Source organism: Lynx rufus, unplaced genomic scaffold, assembly GCF_022079265.1.
Source record: "Lynx rufus isolate CCGP_SWC_20201006 ecotype Redwood Valley unplaced genomic scaffold, mLynRuf1.p SCAF_3, whole genome shotgun sequence".
Taxonomy (NCBI): domain Eukaryota; kingdom Metazoa; phylum Chordata; class Mammalia; order Carnivora; family Felidae; genus Lynx; species Lynx rufus.
The window spans coordinates 143,803,124-143,821,052 of record NW_025814845.1 but is presented as its reverse complement, the minus strand read 5'-3'; the positions used below and the strand labels follow the sequence as shown (position 1 = coordinate 143,821,052).

General features: G+C 37.0%; 1 protein-coding gene and 1 pseudogene across 4 annotated transcripts in view; both read left to right on the top strand.

Annotated features, from left to right (window-relative positions):
* The window catches only part of NEK1 (NIMA related kinase 1), a 230,289-nt gene that overhangs the window by 53,175 nt on the left and 159,185 nt on the right, over positions 1-17,929 (top strand). For all 4 annotated transcript variants that reach the window (XM_047090703.1, XM_047090704.1, XM_047090701.1 and 1 more), the window contains exons 12-16: positions 1,567-1,718; positions 16,825-16,884; positions 17,135-17,194; positions 17,289-17,336; positions 17,503-17,577. In XM_047090703.1, the coding sequence (XP_046946659.1) occupies positions 1,567-1,718; positions 16,825-16,884; positions 17,135-17,194; positions 17,289-17,336; positions 17,503-17,577 (395 nt within the window). The remainder of the gene's footprint in view (positions 1-1,566; positions 1,719-16,824; positions 16,885-17,134; positions 17,195-17,288; positions 17,337-17,502; positions 17,578-17,929) is intronic.
* On the top strand, positions 6,335-8,713 carry LOC124520408 (cytochrome c oxidase subunit 5A, mitochondrial-like; annotated as a pseudogene).

The window sequence follows — 17,929 nt, the reverse complement described above, 5'->3', positions numbered from 1 at the left end:
GTGTGTTCTTAGGAAGGCCAGCAATATTTGCCTCTTCCTAAAGACACTTAGACTCATCTTCTCAGGGTGCAGAGACTGTCAGTCCCTGGGAAATCAATTCACTCTAAACAAAATTCACAAGAGACAGACAAACAGCAGAATCAGCATGTCTCTCCTGGAGCTCACGCCTCATGAGAAGTCACATCTTGATCAAAAAGCTTCATTGTCACAAAGACCAAAATATTCCATGTCAGCACATTCTTTCCATGTAGATAAGCCTACATAGGAATTAGAAAGTTAATTTGTTGTAAGAGCAGTTGGATGAATGAAATGTTTAATATCATGAGGCTCAAATAGGAGTTGTATTGCTGATGGGCCTGTAGATACTTTGTGGGCTCCAACTCCCCATATTAAGCTTTATCCTGCTGGTAGCCTTGTCACTGAGCCTGAAAAGTACCACCAAATCAGTGATGTAATTCTCCCTCTTTTCTGGGTGTGAATGGGAACTATTCAATATTTTTCTCTTGGGAATCTCCATTTTTACACTTTTGTGACTTTATCTCCTTTTCCAGTATGTATGCCAGTATGTGTACTGGTATACATAGTATTTCTTTGGTTATGTTAATACATTTAGCCAAGTTACAGTGTTGTGATGTTGTATATATGTGTTCTGATTTGATCTTACAGTTGAACTTTCAGAGGGAAATTGTTTCTTTCACTTTTCTTAGTTCCTAGTTAATGTCTCTGAGAGACATAAATAGTAGACTTTCCTCTAAATTTCTTCAATTTAAACGTTTTTCTTGAGTTTATTATTGTTCTAAGATTGACTTCACCTTGTCTAGGTTTCAGTAGTAATTGAATTCATTATTGCTGTAGTACTTACCCTTTTTATATATCTCTTCTGATTATTTCTTTAAAAGTAGTCCATAAACCTTATTCTTGATACAGATTCTGCTCCAAAAAGTTTGACCATTTTATATTCCTACCATTAGTGTATAAAGGTACCCATTCCATTAGACCCTGAGCTATAATAATTGTTTTAAAGTCTTTGTTCTTCTGTAGGTCTGTATCATTCAGATTATATAGATGAAGAAAGTGTTAATGTTGCTCAAAATGATGGTGTTAGTGTTTAATAGTTACTCTTAAAGTTTATGTGCTAATTTTGAAAGTAATTTCTAAAACAGTAAGTGTTCTTTTACAAACATTTTTAACAGCTTTGTTAATTATTCTATACCTTTCAATTACCTATTTACAGTATATAATTCAGTGTTTTTTTAGTATATTCACAGACTTATACAGTCATCACTCACAGTCAATTTTAGGGATATGCTTTTTTTTAATATGAAATTTTCAATATCTTAGAGATGTGTGGCCTTTTGATTTTTTTTTTCCAAAAAGTGGCTTTAGAATCAAATAGTTTATGATGAAGGCATTGACATGTGCTAAGGCGTGAATAAGATGTTTAACGAAAAGTCTCAAATGTTGTCAATGATGGTAAAAATGAAAAAGTGCTATCTTGAAGAATTTTGAAAGTAAAGATTTGATATAAACAACTCTAGAAAAAACTCTTTGTATCTTTCCATGTAGCTAAAAGACCAGCTTCAGGACAAAGCTTGGCTTCTGTTGTGTCTGCTCAGAAAATTACAAAGCCTGCCGCTAAATACGGAGTACCTTTAACATATAAGAAATTTGGAGATAAAAAATTACATGAAAAGAAACCACTTCAAAAACATAAACAGGTATGATCATATTACAAACTGTGTTAGTAACAAATTAAATTTGATCTTTTTTTTTTATTGCAGCTCAATTCAGTTATCTTGATACTTATAAGATTGTTTTCATTAAGTTACTAAAGAACATTGCTATTCCCTGCTTCATCAGTCTTCTAAAACCGGGAAGACTTACCAAAATCACAAGGAAACATGAAGTAGATATATTAAGTAGTTGGTGCAATAAAGAGAAAGTGATGTTATCTGTGAAATCACTTTTGAACAACCTGAGCAGAGCGTTTGTTTTTGTGCCTAAAACAAGTAAATGTAATACACTTGTTGAAAATGTGGGAAAAATTTGTATTTGAGAATTCACAATCAGATAAATAAATCAAAATCATAGAGCTGGAAGGAATGTTACTGTATAGTCTGCTTTGTAGTATTTAATTATATATATATTTTTTTTTCTGGGGGAGAGAGCAAGAGAGAGCACATGTGTGTCCTCCCACGCACGTGCTGCCCCCTCCCTCCCCCTGCCACGTGCATGGGAGAGAGGCAGAGGGAAAGGGAAAGAGAATCTTAAGTAGGCTTGATCTCATGACTGTAAGATCATGACCTGAACCAAAATCAAGAGTTGGCACTTAACCAACTGAGCCACCAGGCATCCCTACTTGGTAATATTTCATCTGAAAAAATTAAGGCCTATAGCATTTAGGTGACATGCCTAAGAACACAGTGTTAGTTGCAAGAATTTGTCATTTTTCTTCATGTCAATAGCTGCATGCTTTGGCATATGAAACCTGTTTTGTTTTGGACTACATATGTACCTGTATGCATACATACATATATATGTGTTTAGGCACATGTGAACACATTGCTGTAAGATAAACTTCATGGTAGGAATCATCAGTCACTTTGGTTAAAATCTGTCATAAGGTAGTTCAAATGATTATTGTAAGTTAGTCTTCAAATAACTTGTGTAAGTCAGCATCCAGTCAGGAGAAAAAACACATAATAATTTTATCAAGGGAAGTTTAATATAAATAATCAGTAACTATTTTTAGGGAATGAACTTTAAGGGATAAAGAACTCTAAAGAATATAGGAATAGCAGATCATAGGAAGCAGCCACTCTTCCTAGGGCTGAGACAGAGTACCCAAAGAAGGAATAGACTTTGGAAGATCTCCCCAGTCCCATCCTTAAGGCTGAGATTCAAATTTTATTGGTTGTGGTATGGCTGTAAACCACTGGATGGTGGAGTTCACTGATGTGCCATAGGCCGAGGCTGGCAAACATGAAACTGTCCTCTGTAGAGCTGATGAAGCTCCTGGGAACCTGCCTAGAGTGCCAGTGAAATGTACTGGGGAGCTGCTTGAAGGATCGTTGAATCTTCTGGGAAGCCTTTTAGAGTGCGGGTGGGAGTTGCTAGAGGTTGCTGAACTCTTTGGGTAGTAGGCTGGGGTGCCAGTTGGGTCACCAGCAGAATTTGGTGGGAAGCTGGCCTTGGGGTTGCTGCTAAAGTTCACAGGGAAGCTGGCAGGGGCACCAGCAGAACAATCCTGGCAGCTGCCCACAGGGTAAATGTCACTGTGTGTCCCACATGCAGCAGGAACAAGAAGAAAGGAAGCATGCTAATCAGGAATAGAGGCTGTTTTCTTCTGCATTGTCCTTCCAACATTGTCTGCTGACAAAGCTTAACATCATGATAGCAAGCAGAGAAGACGTGTTTATATTGTCCACTTTCTTCTCACAAGGAGGACAATGGAGGGCGAATTTGTGGCTGGGGGGCAATATAAGTGGCATACCAGTTTTTCTTCTTCCTTTCCTCTTCCTTCCCTTCCTCCCTCCCTTCTGCCCTTCAGTATAACATTTATCTAGGCCTAATGGACCAATTTCCATCATATCTTTTATTCCTCTTCTATAATCACCAGAAGCCCTGGACTCCAGACTTTTCCCTCTGGTCATAACCTAATCTGACCCCCACCCTCTGCATACCTCCCTAAACTCTTCCAGAAAGCCCTCTTGTTGCACATTATCAGCAAAATCCCTGTGTTCTACACTTCTTCACCTTTTTTGCTCTAAAACCTGGCTTGTCCCTGCACACACTATTGTACAACTTTCTTACATAGTGACTATTTTCTCTCTAATCCCTTAATACCGCTGGGTCTAGAACTAGGATGAGGGAGGTGTTTTCCTTGCTTCTCACTGCAAGAGTCTCCCCTGCTCCCTAACTACCCCCCAAAGGTTTCTGAGGCTTTTCCTGCCAGACTATACACCTGTTAACCTTCTATGTTAGGTTCATCTGTAGACCCTCATTTTTTGAAAAGTTTAACACTTGACTCCCTGTCACTCTTCCCAACACTGTCTTAATTCTTGGTGATTTCAGTATCCAAAACAATGATCCTTCCAATAGTACACAGCCTTTTATTTGTTCTCTTTCAGTGATTTTGTCCACCACCCTTAGAACTCTCACCTGTAGTCATACCATCACGTTTATCATTGTTGATAATAGCAACTCTTCCATAGTCTCAATTATAAGCATCCCATGACTTACCATTACTTCCTGTCTTTCCAGCTTACTCCTCAAGGACTCTACCTCCACAACTTCTTTGTCCTATTTGGATATATGGGTTTTACTAGTTGTTTTTTTTTCCAGTGTCCCTCTCTTCATTTTTATTTTCCTGTTTTGGCTTAAAATCCATATTCTTTCATTATAATTTACAAAGCCTCACCTCTCTTGCCCTTGTCTTTCACTATTACAAATTACCTAGCAAAAACTAACTTTGTGAAATCCAACTCTCCATCTCTTTTGTGCCTGAACTCGGGCAGTGGAATGTGGTTGGAGACAGCATACAACTATTCTGACTGGTCTCACTTTAGACTTATAACTAATAATGTCAAGTGAGCACCTTCTGGCCATCCTATTCTATTTCCTCAGTCTAATTACTCCCCCACTTTCTAGATGGTTATTTCTTACCTTCTTGTTTTCCACTTCAAGCAAATGACCTTGCTTCCTCTTTTACTGAGAAAATAGAAGCAATTGGAAGAAAATTTTCCCATGCTCTCACTACCACTACTTGCAGTCAGTCATATCTGTTTATAAATATCTGCTTTTCATCCTGTTACTTTGAGTGATCTGTCTCTGGTATGATCTGAGTCAAACCTTCCATTTTTTTTTTAAATATATGAAATTTATTGTCAAATTGGTTCCCATACAACACCCAGTGCTCATCCCAAAAGGTGCCCGCCTCAATACCCATCACCCACCCTCCCCTCCCTCCCACCCCCCATCAAAACCTTCCATTTTTTTAAGGTTTTTATTTAAATTCCAGTTAGTTAACATGCATATTAGTTTCAGGTGTACAATATAGTGATTCAGCACTTCCATACAACACCCAGTGTTCATCACAGCAAGTATACTCCTTAATCCCCATTACCTATTTAACTCATCCCTCCACCCACCTCCTCTCTAGTAACCATCAGTTCTCTAAAAGTGAAGAGTCTGTTTCTAAAATAAAAGAGAGAGAATCTGTTAGTTTGTCTCTCTTTCCCTTTGCTCATTTGTTTTGTTTCTTAAATTCATCCTTGCCATTTGTATACTATTTTTTATTATTTCTTTGCCTACTAAAGAACTCATACTCTTTTCTGCATCATATTTTTCCTATTACTGAATCATTTCTGTTAGCAATCAAATATGTTGTGTCTTCCTTCTTTAAAGCAGCAACAACAACAACAACAACAACAAAAACCCCCAGACCCTTTCCTTATCTCTCATATCTCTTTCCAGCTACTTCCCTATATCTCTGCTTCCTTTAACAGCATAACTTTTCCAGAACATTGTTTATGCTGTCTCCAGTTCTTCTCTTCTCATTTTGTCTTGAACCCATCCACTCAGGGCTTTGTCATGCTGTTATAAAACCACTCTTGGCAAGGACATTGGTGAGCTTTGTATTATTAAGTCTAGGGGTCAGTTCTCTTCTTCCTCGGCCTCAGTTTTTGACTCACTTGATTACCCCCTCCTTCTTTAAATATTTCTTCACTTGAGTTCAAAGTATTGCACTTTTCTGATTCCCCTCCTACCTGATTGACTGCTTTTCTCAGCCTCCTTGGTAAGTTCCTCCTCATGTTTCTGACCTCTCTACATGCTGAAATGCTTAAATACTCAGTCCTTGGGTATCTTTCCTCTTGTGCCATGCTCACTTTTTAATTGACAGCATCTGAAAACTGACACCCAGATTTTTATCGGCAGCCAATACTTCTTTCCTGAACTTGAGACTTACATCTGTCTTATCATCTTTAATTGAATTTCTAATAGGCATCTCAAAATTCACATGTGTAAAACTGAACTGCTGATTGCACATCCTCCACACATCCCTTCTGAATTTAGTAAATGCTAACTTCATCCTTCCATTTGTTCTCATCAAAGACTTCTGGAGTTATCGTTGACTACCCTTCCAACATCACGTTCTGTTGACTCTGCCTTCAAAATATATGCAGTGGTCTTGACTATTCCTCATTATTTCTGTCACCAAATTAGTCCTAGCCACCCTCACCTTTCACCTTGGTTATAATGTTTTGGCTGATCTCACACCTTCTAAAATTACTTCAGTCTGTTCTCACTTGAGCAGCCTAATACTTCTTTTACCATGAAGGTCAGATCATTGCACTTTACTGCTTGAAACTTTGCATTGGCTTTTCATTTTACTCAATAAAAGCCAGAGTCCTTATAGTGGTCTACAGAGCCCTCTGATGCCCTTATTACCTCTCCAAGCCTTGTTTTCTACTCCCCCATTTGCTACCTACCTACCCCCAACCCCAGCCTGCATTCTAATTAACTTTGTTGCCTTCAAACATGTCAAGCACTTATCTGAAAATGTGTTTTTACTTCCTATTCTCCTTTCCTAAAGGACTGTCCCTTAAGAAGACTGTGCAGTTTTCTCCTTAACTTCCTTCAGATTTGTATTCAGAACTCAATTTATGAATAGAGCTTTCATCCTTGATCACTCTATGTCATTTAACTGTCCCTCAACACTACCCCCACAGTTTTATCTACTTTATTGTGCTTTATTTTTCTTCACATTATAACTATCTAATGCACTGTGTATTTCTTACTTGTTTATCACTAGTCTTTTTTATTTCAGTGTAAGCTCCGTGAAAGCAGGAATTTCTTGCTTGTTGTTATGTTCACTGGTTCCTGGCAAATGATTCTTGGCAAGGAGTAGGCACTCAATGAATACTTTCTGCATAAGTGAATAGATTAATGAGAATAGGAACTTAGATTTTGTCAAGTCAGTCAAATGTTTATTCTTTAAAAGAATGAATAACAACAAAAAATTGTAGTAAAACTATTTACAAAAGCCTTTTTGTTACTGTTTTTAGAAAATTGATAAATAATAAAAAAATAAAACCTAGAGACGAAAACAATGGTCAACTTTCTTGAGAACACTGGAGTGTGTCTTTATTCCATGAGGTGAAGACTGGAAAAAAAAAAAAGTTTTAATAACTGTTTTCTTTAGTTATATAAATAGTCTGCTAAGATTATTATCAATAATAGCACTAAGGATACTAACAATTAATATAATTCCTTTACCTGTCCTACCCAAGAATTCAAATCTAAGCATCATTAGACCCAGGCTTATTGACATAAAAAAAACAAAATATATTCATGTAGCAAACATTCAGTGGCAAAGTACTGCCCTACCAAATAAATGTTATATTCACGTTTGTGTATTGAACACTTTCCAGAACCTGCATTCAATCCACCAATGTCAATAATGCTCCAAAATTGCAAGTCTGATCTAAATTGGACTTGGCATTAGTTAATGACTAGTATGTACTTTTTTCTTTCTTTTCGTTATTCATTACATATCCCTTCTTCCTTTTTAAATGTTCTTTTTTCTTTGACTCTCTTTCCTGTGTAGGTACATGTGATATCGATACTGTATTATTATGTGAGCACTTGGAGAATACAAAGTAAAGACTATATTTCTTTTGCCCTCACATGTTACAGTTTAACTAGAGTCGTAGGCCTGAGAAAAGGCAAAAGGAGCAATTTGTATGGTAACTGTTCACACTGTTAGCTTGTAGGTTAAAGAATGTAATATTGGCATTATTTCCTGGAACACTACTATGCTGGCAGTGTGAATTGATGTTTATAGTTCTCGATTGTTGTAAGGGACTTAGGGAACACTAGGATAAATTTTTTTCCAGAGGCTTTTCTTGTTTCTTCCCCAGTTGTCCCTTTTACCCTCTAAAAAACAGGAAACAGGACAGTAACTCCTTTAGTACCTCATATGTATCTTCTTAATGCTGTTTTATTAGACTGTCATCTCTCTGAAGTTAGGGGCTGTGTTTTACATTTTGCACAAAGTGAGTGTTTAATAAGACTTTTTAAAAAATCAGTGAATAAATGAGTAAATGAAATGAATTCCAGCTTAGGCTGTGTGCCACCATTGCTGTCTTGCTGAGGGCCACTCTGTTGCAACAGCCACAGTCTCCTATGCCAGCCCTTGAGGCCTCCTGTACCTGGATCTGGGCCCTGGTTCCCAGCTGCACTGTCGTGGGCCACTGTCCAGTCAGTTCACTGCTACTCCCCTGAGTCACATGAGACAAATGAGGAGTTTGATGCCCACTGGATAACATACTTCAACAAGCCAGATACTGATGCTTGCGAATTGAGTAAAGGGATGAACATGCTTGTGGGCTGTGACCTGGTTCCAGAACCCAAAATCATTGATGCCGCTTTGCAGGCATTCAGACAGCTAAAGGATTTTGTTAGTGCATATCACATCCTAGAGGTTAGGACAAAGCAGAACCTCATAAGGAAATCTACTTCTGTGTCATCCAGGAACTTAGACCAGCTTTAAATGAACTGGAAATCTGCATTCCAGAGCTGGGCCTTGACAAAGTGTAAACCCCATGGATGGCTTCTCAAGGATTTATTCATAATGCTGCCTGATTATAGAAAATACTGATAATAACATATTACTTTATTTGAACAAGTTTTCCTCTATTGAGTACCAAACGATGTCATGGTAACTAGAACTTTAATAAAAGGGAAATGAGTTTGTACTGAAAAGGAAAAAAAAAATGAATTCCAAATCAGGAAAGTAATATTCTTTAATATTTTAACAGTACTTAATAGGGTTAAAGGCCAGATAACAAGTCTGCTTTTAGGTACAAATAAGGCCAGTGTTGTTGAGTTTTTATTCTCAGTGCTTAAAGGTGACTACTTCAGTGTGAGGTCATGAAGAGAAAGCTTTAGAGCATTGAAATCTATCTATCTATCTATCTATCTATTTATTTATTTATTTATTTATTTATTTATTTATTTACGTTTATTTATTTTTGAGACCGAGAGAGACAGAGCATGAACGGGGGGAGGGTCAGAGAGAGGGAGACACAGAATCTGAAACAGGCTCCAGGCTCTGAGCTCTCAGCACAGAGCCTGACGCGGGGCTTGAACTCATGGACCACGAGATCACGACCTGAGCCGAAGTCGGACGCTTAACTGACTGAGCCACCCAGGTTCCTCGAAATCAATTTTTTTATATACATGTGTAATTCTTGAGATGGAAACTTCATTTCTGTTACAGTTTTTGGTTCTTCAAAGTAATTTAAGTAGTATAACTTTGATTTGCAGGTTTTTTTTCCTACAAAGTATGTATTCTAATAAATGTGCTGTAGTCTTTTAGAATAGTTTTGAGAGTTAAGGAAAGTAACATTCCCATTATCCAAACACTGCATTTAATTTAAATTAATTTTGTGGTGGGCCCCTCCACATTTGTATTCAAATATACGTTACCTGTATTTTTCATGTGTATCTGATAGTTTATAGATAACTTGTTATGTTTTAATTTAAGATTATATATACTTAGTGTAAATGTTTGTTATTACCATCAGTGGTTGTATTATAATTCACTGATATGAAGTCAGTCAGATTGATTACATTCTTATAAACGTCTCCTTTGTTTTGATTTAATGAGATATAATTGACATATAATACTATATTGGTGTCAGGTATACCATAGACTGATTTGACATTTGTGTACATTGTGAAATGGTTACCATAATAAGTCAGTCTGTCACCTTACTAAGTTCATGCAGTGTTTATTGACTGTATTCCCCCTGTTCACAATACCAACCCATGATTTAATTATTTTATAACTGGAAGTTTGTACTTCTTAATTCTCTTCACCTAGTTTGTCCCCTACCACCCCCCCCCTTCCCTTCTGGTAACCATCAGCTTGTTCTCTCTAGCTATGAACCTGAGTTTTGTTTTTTGTTTTTTAGATTCCACATATAAGTAAAACCATGCAGTATTTGTCTTTCTCTGACTTTTTAACTTAGCATCATACCCTCTAGGTCCATCTGTGTTGTCATATATGGTAAGATTTTATTCCTTTTTTATGGCTGAGTAGTATGCCATTGTATATATACACCACCTCTTCTTTATCCATTCATTTACTCATGGACACTTGGGTCATTTCCATATCTTCACCATTGTAAATAATGCTGCAGTGAACATAGAAGTACATATATTATTTCCAATTAATGTTTTCATTTCTTTTGGATAGATACCTACTAGTAGAATTACTGGGATCATATGGTAGCTCTAGTTCTGTTTTTTTGAGGAACCTCCATTCTGTTTTCTGTAGTGGCTGCACAAATTTACATTTCCACCAGTAGTGCTCTGAGAGTTGGTTCCCTTTTTTCCACATCCTTGTCAACACTTATTTCTTGTCTTTTCGATACTGTCCTTTCTGACTAGTGTGAAGTGATAGCTCATTGTGGTTTTGATTTGTATTTCCCTGATGATAGTGATGTTAAGCATCTTTTCATGTGCCTATTTGATGAGTTTCTTTAATGTCATGTGTAGTTTTTTTCCTCATTTTCTTTTGTGCATTTACTATAAGCTCTTGCATTGTGGTATTGTGAGATTCACATTATATCATCTTGACATGTATGAGAGCTTAGGTTGATAGCAACTTAAATTTGAACACCTTCCAAAACTCTACATTTTTCTTTCCCCTCCACATGTTATATTTTTAAGTCACTCTTATGTTTTTCTTATTTTATGTATCCCTTAACTAATTATTGTAGTTAATTTTACTTTTTTCTTTCAAGCTTTTTAGTATCTTTATAAGTGATTAATCCTATCTTTGCCATTTCTAGTGAGATTTTTACTTTTGATGTCTTCATGTTATTAATTATTGCCATTTCAGTTGAAAGAAATCCCTTTATTAAAACACGGGGACAGGACCCATGGCCAGAAAGAACTGCTCTGGGGTTATAAGGAGTGACTGGTTATATACTGTGGAGTTGGGGAGGAAAAGCCAAAAGGGAGGTTTCCAAACCGAATTTCATATGCTAAAGAAGACTCTTAAGATATTGGAGGCCTAGCTATTGTCAAGCTAAGGTTGTTTTTCCCTCTAGCAAAACGTTAACATTAACACTGTAGAGAGTTCCTAGAGGAATGTTTTACTCTCCCTGCCTCAAGTTTTTGCCATTGGGCAGTAAATTTAATTTTATCTACATTTTCTTTTCCATTTTGCCACATCAGCACCAGTACACTTGGGGGTGTTTTGGGGCAGCTGGAGTTGAAATAGGCATCATCTGGGAGGTCCCATAATACCGTGCACCAGGGGTGCCCTAGTAAGCTGTCTGAAGCCAGAGTGATCTGGGCCTGGAGTGTTCCAGGGTGCTTTGCACACCTATGTCACCTTGACACAAAAGCTGGAGCTATAGTAAGTGCTGACCAAGGGTGCCGTGTTCACGGCCTGGTAGCTGCGTTGATGTGGGTTAGAGGTCCAGGGTCCACTCAGGCGGCAGGCCAGCTTACTAAAGTGGAGGGGGAGTGTAAACTGTGTTGCTCACTAGCCCCTCTGTCTTGGCCCAGAAAGGATACGTACGAGCAGCTCTCCTGCCCTTGGTAGAGTTTTAGGGCTGGCTCTTTTACATGCTAGTTGCTCTTCTGAAGCCCCAAGCCTCTGGGGGATGGTGTGGAGTAGGGACCCAGGGCATGCTGAGGCAAGTAGGCAAGTGTGGCTTTTTGTCTGTACTCCAGGGCAGACCGATTTGCTCCTAGCTCCTCAGTACTATCCGTCCCCACTGTAGTTCTCAGCATTGGGGTGGGGATTCCCTGTTTTTGTTTTTGTTTTTTACCATGTCTTTGTCTCTTTTGCTGTTCTGTCTTTTGCTGTGCAGAAGCTGTTCAGTCAGCCCTCAGTTCTTCAGGAGGAATTGCTCCATAATAGGTATACATTTGGTGCGTTCATGGAGGAGGTGAAAGCTTCATAATGAGAAGTTTATAAGAAAAACCATAAACACTTAATGATATTATCTATCATTTGCAGTTGTAAAAATTTAAACTAATAATGTATTAAGTTATTACTACCCAACAAATTTTGGGAATATTTTCATAGAAACTTTCTTTGCTCCAGTTCCTGTAATAATGTTATTTTTTTTTTAAGATTCTGTTATTGTGCCACCAGAGGGAGCTCTATGAATATGTTTTAGTGTTTTGGTTCAGATTTTTTTTTTTTTAATTTTTTTTTTTTAACGTTTATTTATTTTTGAGACAGAGCATGAATGGGGGAGGGTCAGAGAGAGAGGGAGACACAGAATCTGAAACAGGCTCCAGGCTCTGAGCTGTCAGCACAGAGCCCGATGCGGGGCTCGAACTCACGGACCGCAATATCATGACCTGAGCCGAAGTCGGATGCTTAACCGACTGAGCCACCCAGGCGCCCCTGGTTCATGTTTTTAAAAAGAAACACAGAACAAAACATTTGTCTTAATATGGATGTTTTATGTTACCATGTTTTTCTCTTCTGTATAGATACAGTTGAAAATACCTGTGTGACAAAGAAACAGCTTGATATATATATTTTTAAGTTTACTTATTTATTTTGAATGAGAGCAGGGGAGGGGCAGAGAGAGAGGGAGAGAGAGAATCCCAAGCAGGCTCTGCTAGCACAGAACCTGAATCGGTGTTCAAATTCACAAACTGTGAGATCATGACCTGAGCTGAAACCCAGAGTCAGAAACTTAACCGACTGAGCCACCTAGGGACCCCAGCTTGATATTTTTATTTCACAAATATTTGAGTATCTTGTATATGTGGTAATGGAGCATTAAAAGATGAATATAATCGGTGTCTTCATTTAACTTACCTAAGAGTATGTAGGTGTGTTAATTAAACATTCTCTTCTTACTCCTCACTATTGGGTAATCTGTTTAAAAGCTGTTTGTTTATAGTGAGATCTGTGTTACTTGTGTTAATACATTTAATGTTTTGTTGTTGTTTTCTTTTTTAATATTGAGAGAGAGAGAGAGAGAGAGAGAGAGAGAGAGACACACCATGAGCGGGGGAGGGGCAGAGAGAGAGAGAGAGTGAATCCCAAGCAGATTTCACTCTCAGCAGAGAGCCTGACGCAGGGCTCTATCTCACCACCATAAGATCATGACCTGAACTGAAATCAAGAGTCAGATGCTTACCCGGCTAATCCACCCAGGTGTCCCCTTTGTTAATATTTTTATTTAAAAAAAAATTTTTTTTTTCCAACGTTTATTTCTTTTTGGGACAGAGAGAGACAGAGCATGAACGGGGGAGGGGCAGAGAGAGAGGGAGACACAGAATCGGAAACAGGCTCCAGGCTCTGAGCCATCAGCCCAGAGCCTGACGCGGGGCTCGAACTCCCGGACTGCGAGATCGTGACCTGGCTGAAGTCGGACGCTTAACCGACTGCGCCACCCAGGCGCCCCATACCCTTTGTTAATATTTTTAAATTGTTTGTTTGGTGTTGTAGTTCACAGATGTTGAAACCAGTGCTAGACCTGATAGATTGAGTTAACCTGTGTAACCTTTCAAAATACATAATGCAGAGCTCTATGTCCAGAAATTATGATTCTGCAACTCTTAGGGTTATGTATATTTTTAAAATAGCTTTACTGAGATTTATTTCACATACTGTACAATCCATACATTTAAAGTTTAGAATTAAATAGTTTTAGTGAGATCAGAGTTGTGCAGCTATCACCACAATCAGTTTTAGAACATTTTCATCATCAAAAAAATTCTTTTCCCATTAGCTTTCGCTGCCCATTCTTCCCCTTAACCCCATTGCCCTAGGCAACCACTAATCTACTTCTGTCTCTGTAGATTTTCTTATTCTGGAAATTTCATGTAAATGAAATCATATAACACATGGTCTTTTGTTACTGGCTTCTTTAACTTAGCATAATGTTTTCAAGGTTGTAGCATGTATCCATGTTGTAGCATGTATCAGTACTGCATTCCTCTTTATTGCCCAATAATATTCCTTCTTATGGAAGGAATGGAAGGAGTATGTATTTTTACAAAAATTCTGTGTAACATTCCCCACTAGTTTAAATTTTATATACATAACATGCTTTGAAATATTAACTGCGTGTTTATAATACTATGAAGAGCATTATCTCCAATTGTATTTTTTTCTTACACGTCAATAGCAGTGGCTCCAGTGCCCTCCCTTGACTATTTTAAAATTTTGGGTTGCTTTTAGTGATGGAAAAGTCTGTTTTGGAGGTAAAAAATGGGTCCTTTTTTTAGTAATAGATGGAAATAAAACCAACTATACATACTGTGTATCTTTACAGGGTCTGGATGTGAACTGTATTTCTTACTCTTGGTTACTTTCAGAAAAAATTCAAAAGTTACTTTTCTTTAAATATTTCACTATTATTGTCATTTCATTGACCCTAGTGCCATTTCTGGAGGTAAGTGCTGAGATACATGGTTAACTTAAGTGAAACTTGAAGTAACTAGCCAAAATTGGCAGTTAGGACCTAATAATATGGTGAGGGGGTGGGATGATTCTGGGAATCTACCACTTGGGTCTTCTCATGTAGTAAACTCACTGTTTGGTTACTTATGGTGTGAGATTTAGTACCACTTACTGCATGTTTTGCAGCTTTAAGCTAACTTAGACTGTATCAGTAAAATGGATTTGGTTTAGGGGCACCTAGCTGACTCAATGGTATGTAAGCATGTGACTCTTGATCTCAGGGTTGTGAGTTCATGCCCCACATTGGGCATAGAGCTTACTTAAAAGAAGAAATTAAAATGGATTTGGTTTATGATGGTCATGAATTAAACTGGCAAAGCACATTATAAAAAGAATCATTCATATTTTATCAGGTTATCAATATGCTGGGTAGTGTAATATACTAAATAGCATTATTTTATTGTGCTCATATTAAATAATGTATCCATTAAAATAAATTAGTTGCATTTCATAAGGAGAAATTCTATATCATGTGCTTTCTGAAGAAGAAATCAAATATCTTCTGAAATCTTACTATAAATAAAGTTTGTGTCTTCCTGGTTCTTTTTTATTAATTTTATTAACTTCATATTAATTCACAATCATTTATTTTATTCTGAGTTGCCTTTTAGAATTTTAGTGCTTATCTATATATTTATAGAAAATATAAAATTTCTAAATTTTATAAAATTTAGAAAACTGAAATAATGATTGGTATATAAAAGTAATTTCATAACATTGGCTTTTGCTAAAAGACAGCTGCTATTGATATGGAATTGTTACCAAAAGCATTTTTTAAAAAAAAGTTTATTTATTTTTGAGAGTGAGAGCACATGTGTGAGCAGGGGAGGGGGGAGGAGCAGGGAAAGAGAGAGAGAGAGAGAAGGAGAGAGAGAGAGAATCTCAAGCAGGCTCCTTGATATCAGCACAGAGCCTGACATAAGGCTTGATCCCACAAACTGAGATCATGACCTGAGACAAAATCAAGAGTTGGATACTTAAATGACTGAATCACCCAGGCGCCCCCACCCAAAGACACTTTTCATGATTTAATAAGTTAAATTAATAAAATTTAATATTATTTTGATAATGTAAATGATCATTGAAGTAATTTTTTTTGAAGTAATTTTTTTAAATAACATTTTCGGGGCGCCTGGGTGGCGCAGTTGGTTAAGCGTCCGACTTCAGCCAGGTCACGATCTCGCAGTCTGGGAGTTCGAGCCCTGCGTCAGGCTCTGGGCTGATGGCTCAGAGCCTGGAGCCCGTTTCCGATTCTGTGTCTCCCTCTCTCTCTGCCCCTCCCCCGTTCATGCTCTGTCTCTCTCTGTCCCAAAAATAAATAAACGTTGAAAAAAAAATTTTTAAATAACATTTTCTTTCCTTTATAATTAAAATCAACAGGGCATCTTTAGTGGGGGTGCCTTGGGTGGCGCAGTCAGTTGAGTGTCTGGCTCTTGCTTTCAGCTCAGGTCATGGTGTCACAGTTTGTGAGATCGATCCCCACATCGGGCTCCATGCTGACAATGTGGAGCCTGCTTGAGAGAATCTCCCTCTCTCTCTGCCCCTCCCCTGCTTGCTAGCCTTCTCTCTCAAAAATAAATAAACATTTAAATAAATAAATAAATAAAAATAAAATCAACAGAGCATCTTTATATATAAAGTTAGGTTGTTTATTTGAGATTTTTCTTGTTTCTTGAGGTAGGCCTGTATTGCTGTAAACCTCCCTTTTAGAACAGTTTTTGCTTTATCCCAAAGATTTTGGATTGTTGTGTTTTCATTTTCATTTGTTTCCATGTATTTTTAAATTTCTCTTTGAATTCTTGGTCGATCCTTCATTATTTAGTAGCTTATTATTTAGCCTCCATGTGTTTGTGTTCTTTCCAGATTTTTTCTTGTGATTGATTTCTAATTTCATATCATTATGGTTGGAAAGGATGCATGACATGGTTTTAATCTTTTTGAATTTATTGAAACTTGTTTTGTTGCCTTACATTCTGGAGAATGTTCCATGTGCACTTGAAATGGGTGTGTATTCTGAAGTTGTTGGTTGGAATGTTTTATGTGTATCTGTTAGGTCCATCTGGTCTAATGTGATTTTCAAAGCTACTGTTTCCTTGTTGATTTTCTGTCTGGATGATCTATCTATCCATTGATGTAAATGAGTGTTGAAGTTCCCTACTGTTGTATTACTATAGGGATAATATATTTTGAAACAGAGTCATGGCAGTATTGACTACCTTTTTCTTATTTTGAATTTCCTTAAATTTGAATTTTTTTCAAATGAGTACCTCAAAATCCTTATCTAATTTGTAGTTTTACTTTTTGTCCAGGCCCATCAAATTCCAGTGAAGAAAGTGAATCCTGGAGAAGAAAGGAGGAAAATGTTTGAGGTATAAAGACATCTGTCTGCTTATTTTAAAGCTTTGCAAAAACAATTATAAGAAAAGAAACAAAATCTTATAAAACCTCCAAACCTTTCCTCCTTATTTCTTTCAAACAGAAACCTTTAACTTTAATTCTTTTTTTTTTTTTTCCCTAATCTCTCTGGGCATACCTCTACTATTGGTGCACTAACTTTCCTTATGAAACCAGAAAAAAGTAGCAATTATTTTTGATGAAACTGTTCTTTTTTTATTTAAGGAAGCAGCAAGAAAGAGAAGGTTGGAATTTATTGAAAAAGAAAAGAAACAAAAGGATCAGGTAGTTTTTTTGCTTTTATTTTTCTTCCCTTGCCAAGTTGTAGATGATAATAGTTTTAAGAGCTCTAAGAAGTTTGTCTTTAAAATTGTTACAGATTAGTTTAATGAAGGCTGAACAGATGAAAAGACAGGAAAAGGAAAGGGTAAGAATAATCCATTTTTCTTGGTACGTTCCACCTCCTCCTCACACACTTACTTTTTTTTCCAAAGGAATAAATACACTGATTTCCATTGTATTAGTAAATGTATTTCATGTACTTTATATTAAATACTTGAAATTGTGTTTTGTTTGTTTCTTTTCCCCGAAAGTTGGAGAGAATAAATAGGGCCAGGGAGCAAGGATGGAGAAACGTGCTAAGTGCTGGTGGAAGTGGTGAAGTAAAGGTAAGCATTTGATATCAGTATGGTTACACTATTGCAGTGTTTTCTCCAGTTTCACCATGCTCTTTGAAATGTATATAATTGGCTTTTTTGGTAGGGAAAGGATTAACTTCATACCTAAAATTCTTCTTCTATTACGAATTCTTAGTTTTCCTGCATGTACTTCATATATAACTTGTATTGATAACTAATATCTGGCACAGTTAAAATTGCTTAAAAAGTTTGGTATGGAGGCTATGATATACCTTTTTTTCCAGAAGAATCTTTTTTAAATCAAATAAAGTTTGTCACACCTCTGCCTTAAATCCTTCTGTTGCTTCATCTAGCCTTAAGGATTAAGTTTTCATAAGGTCCT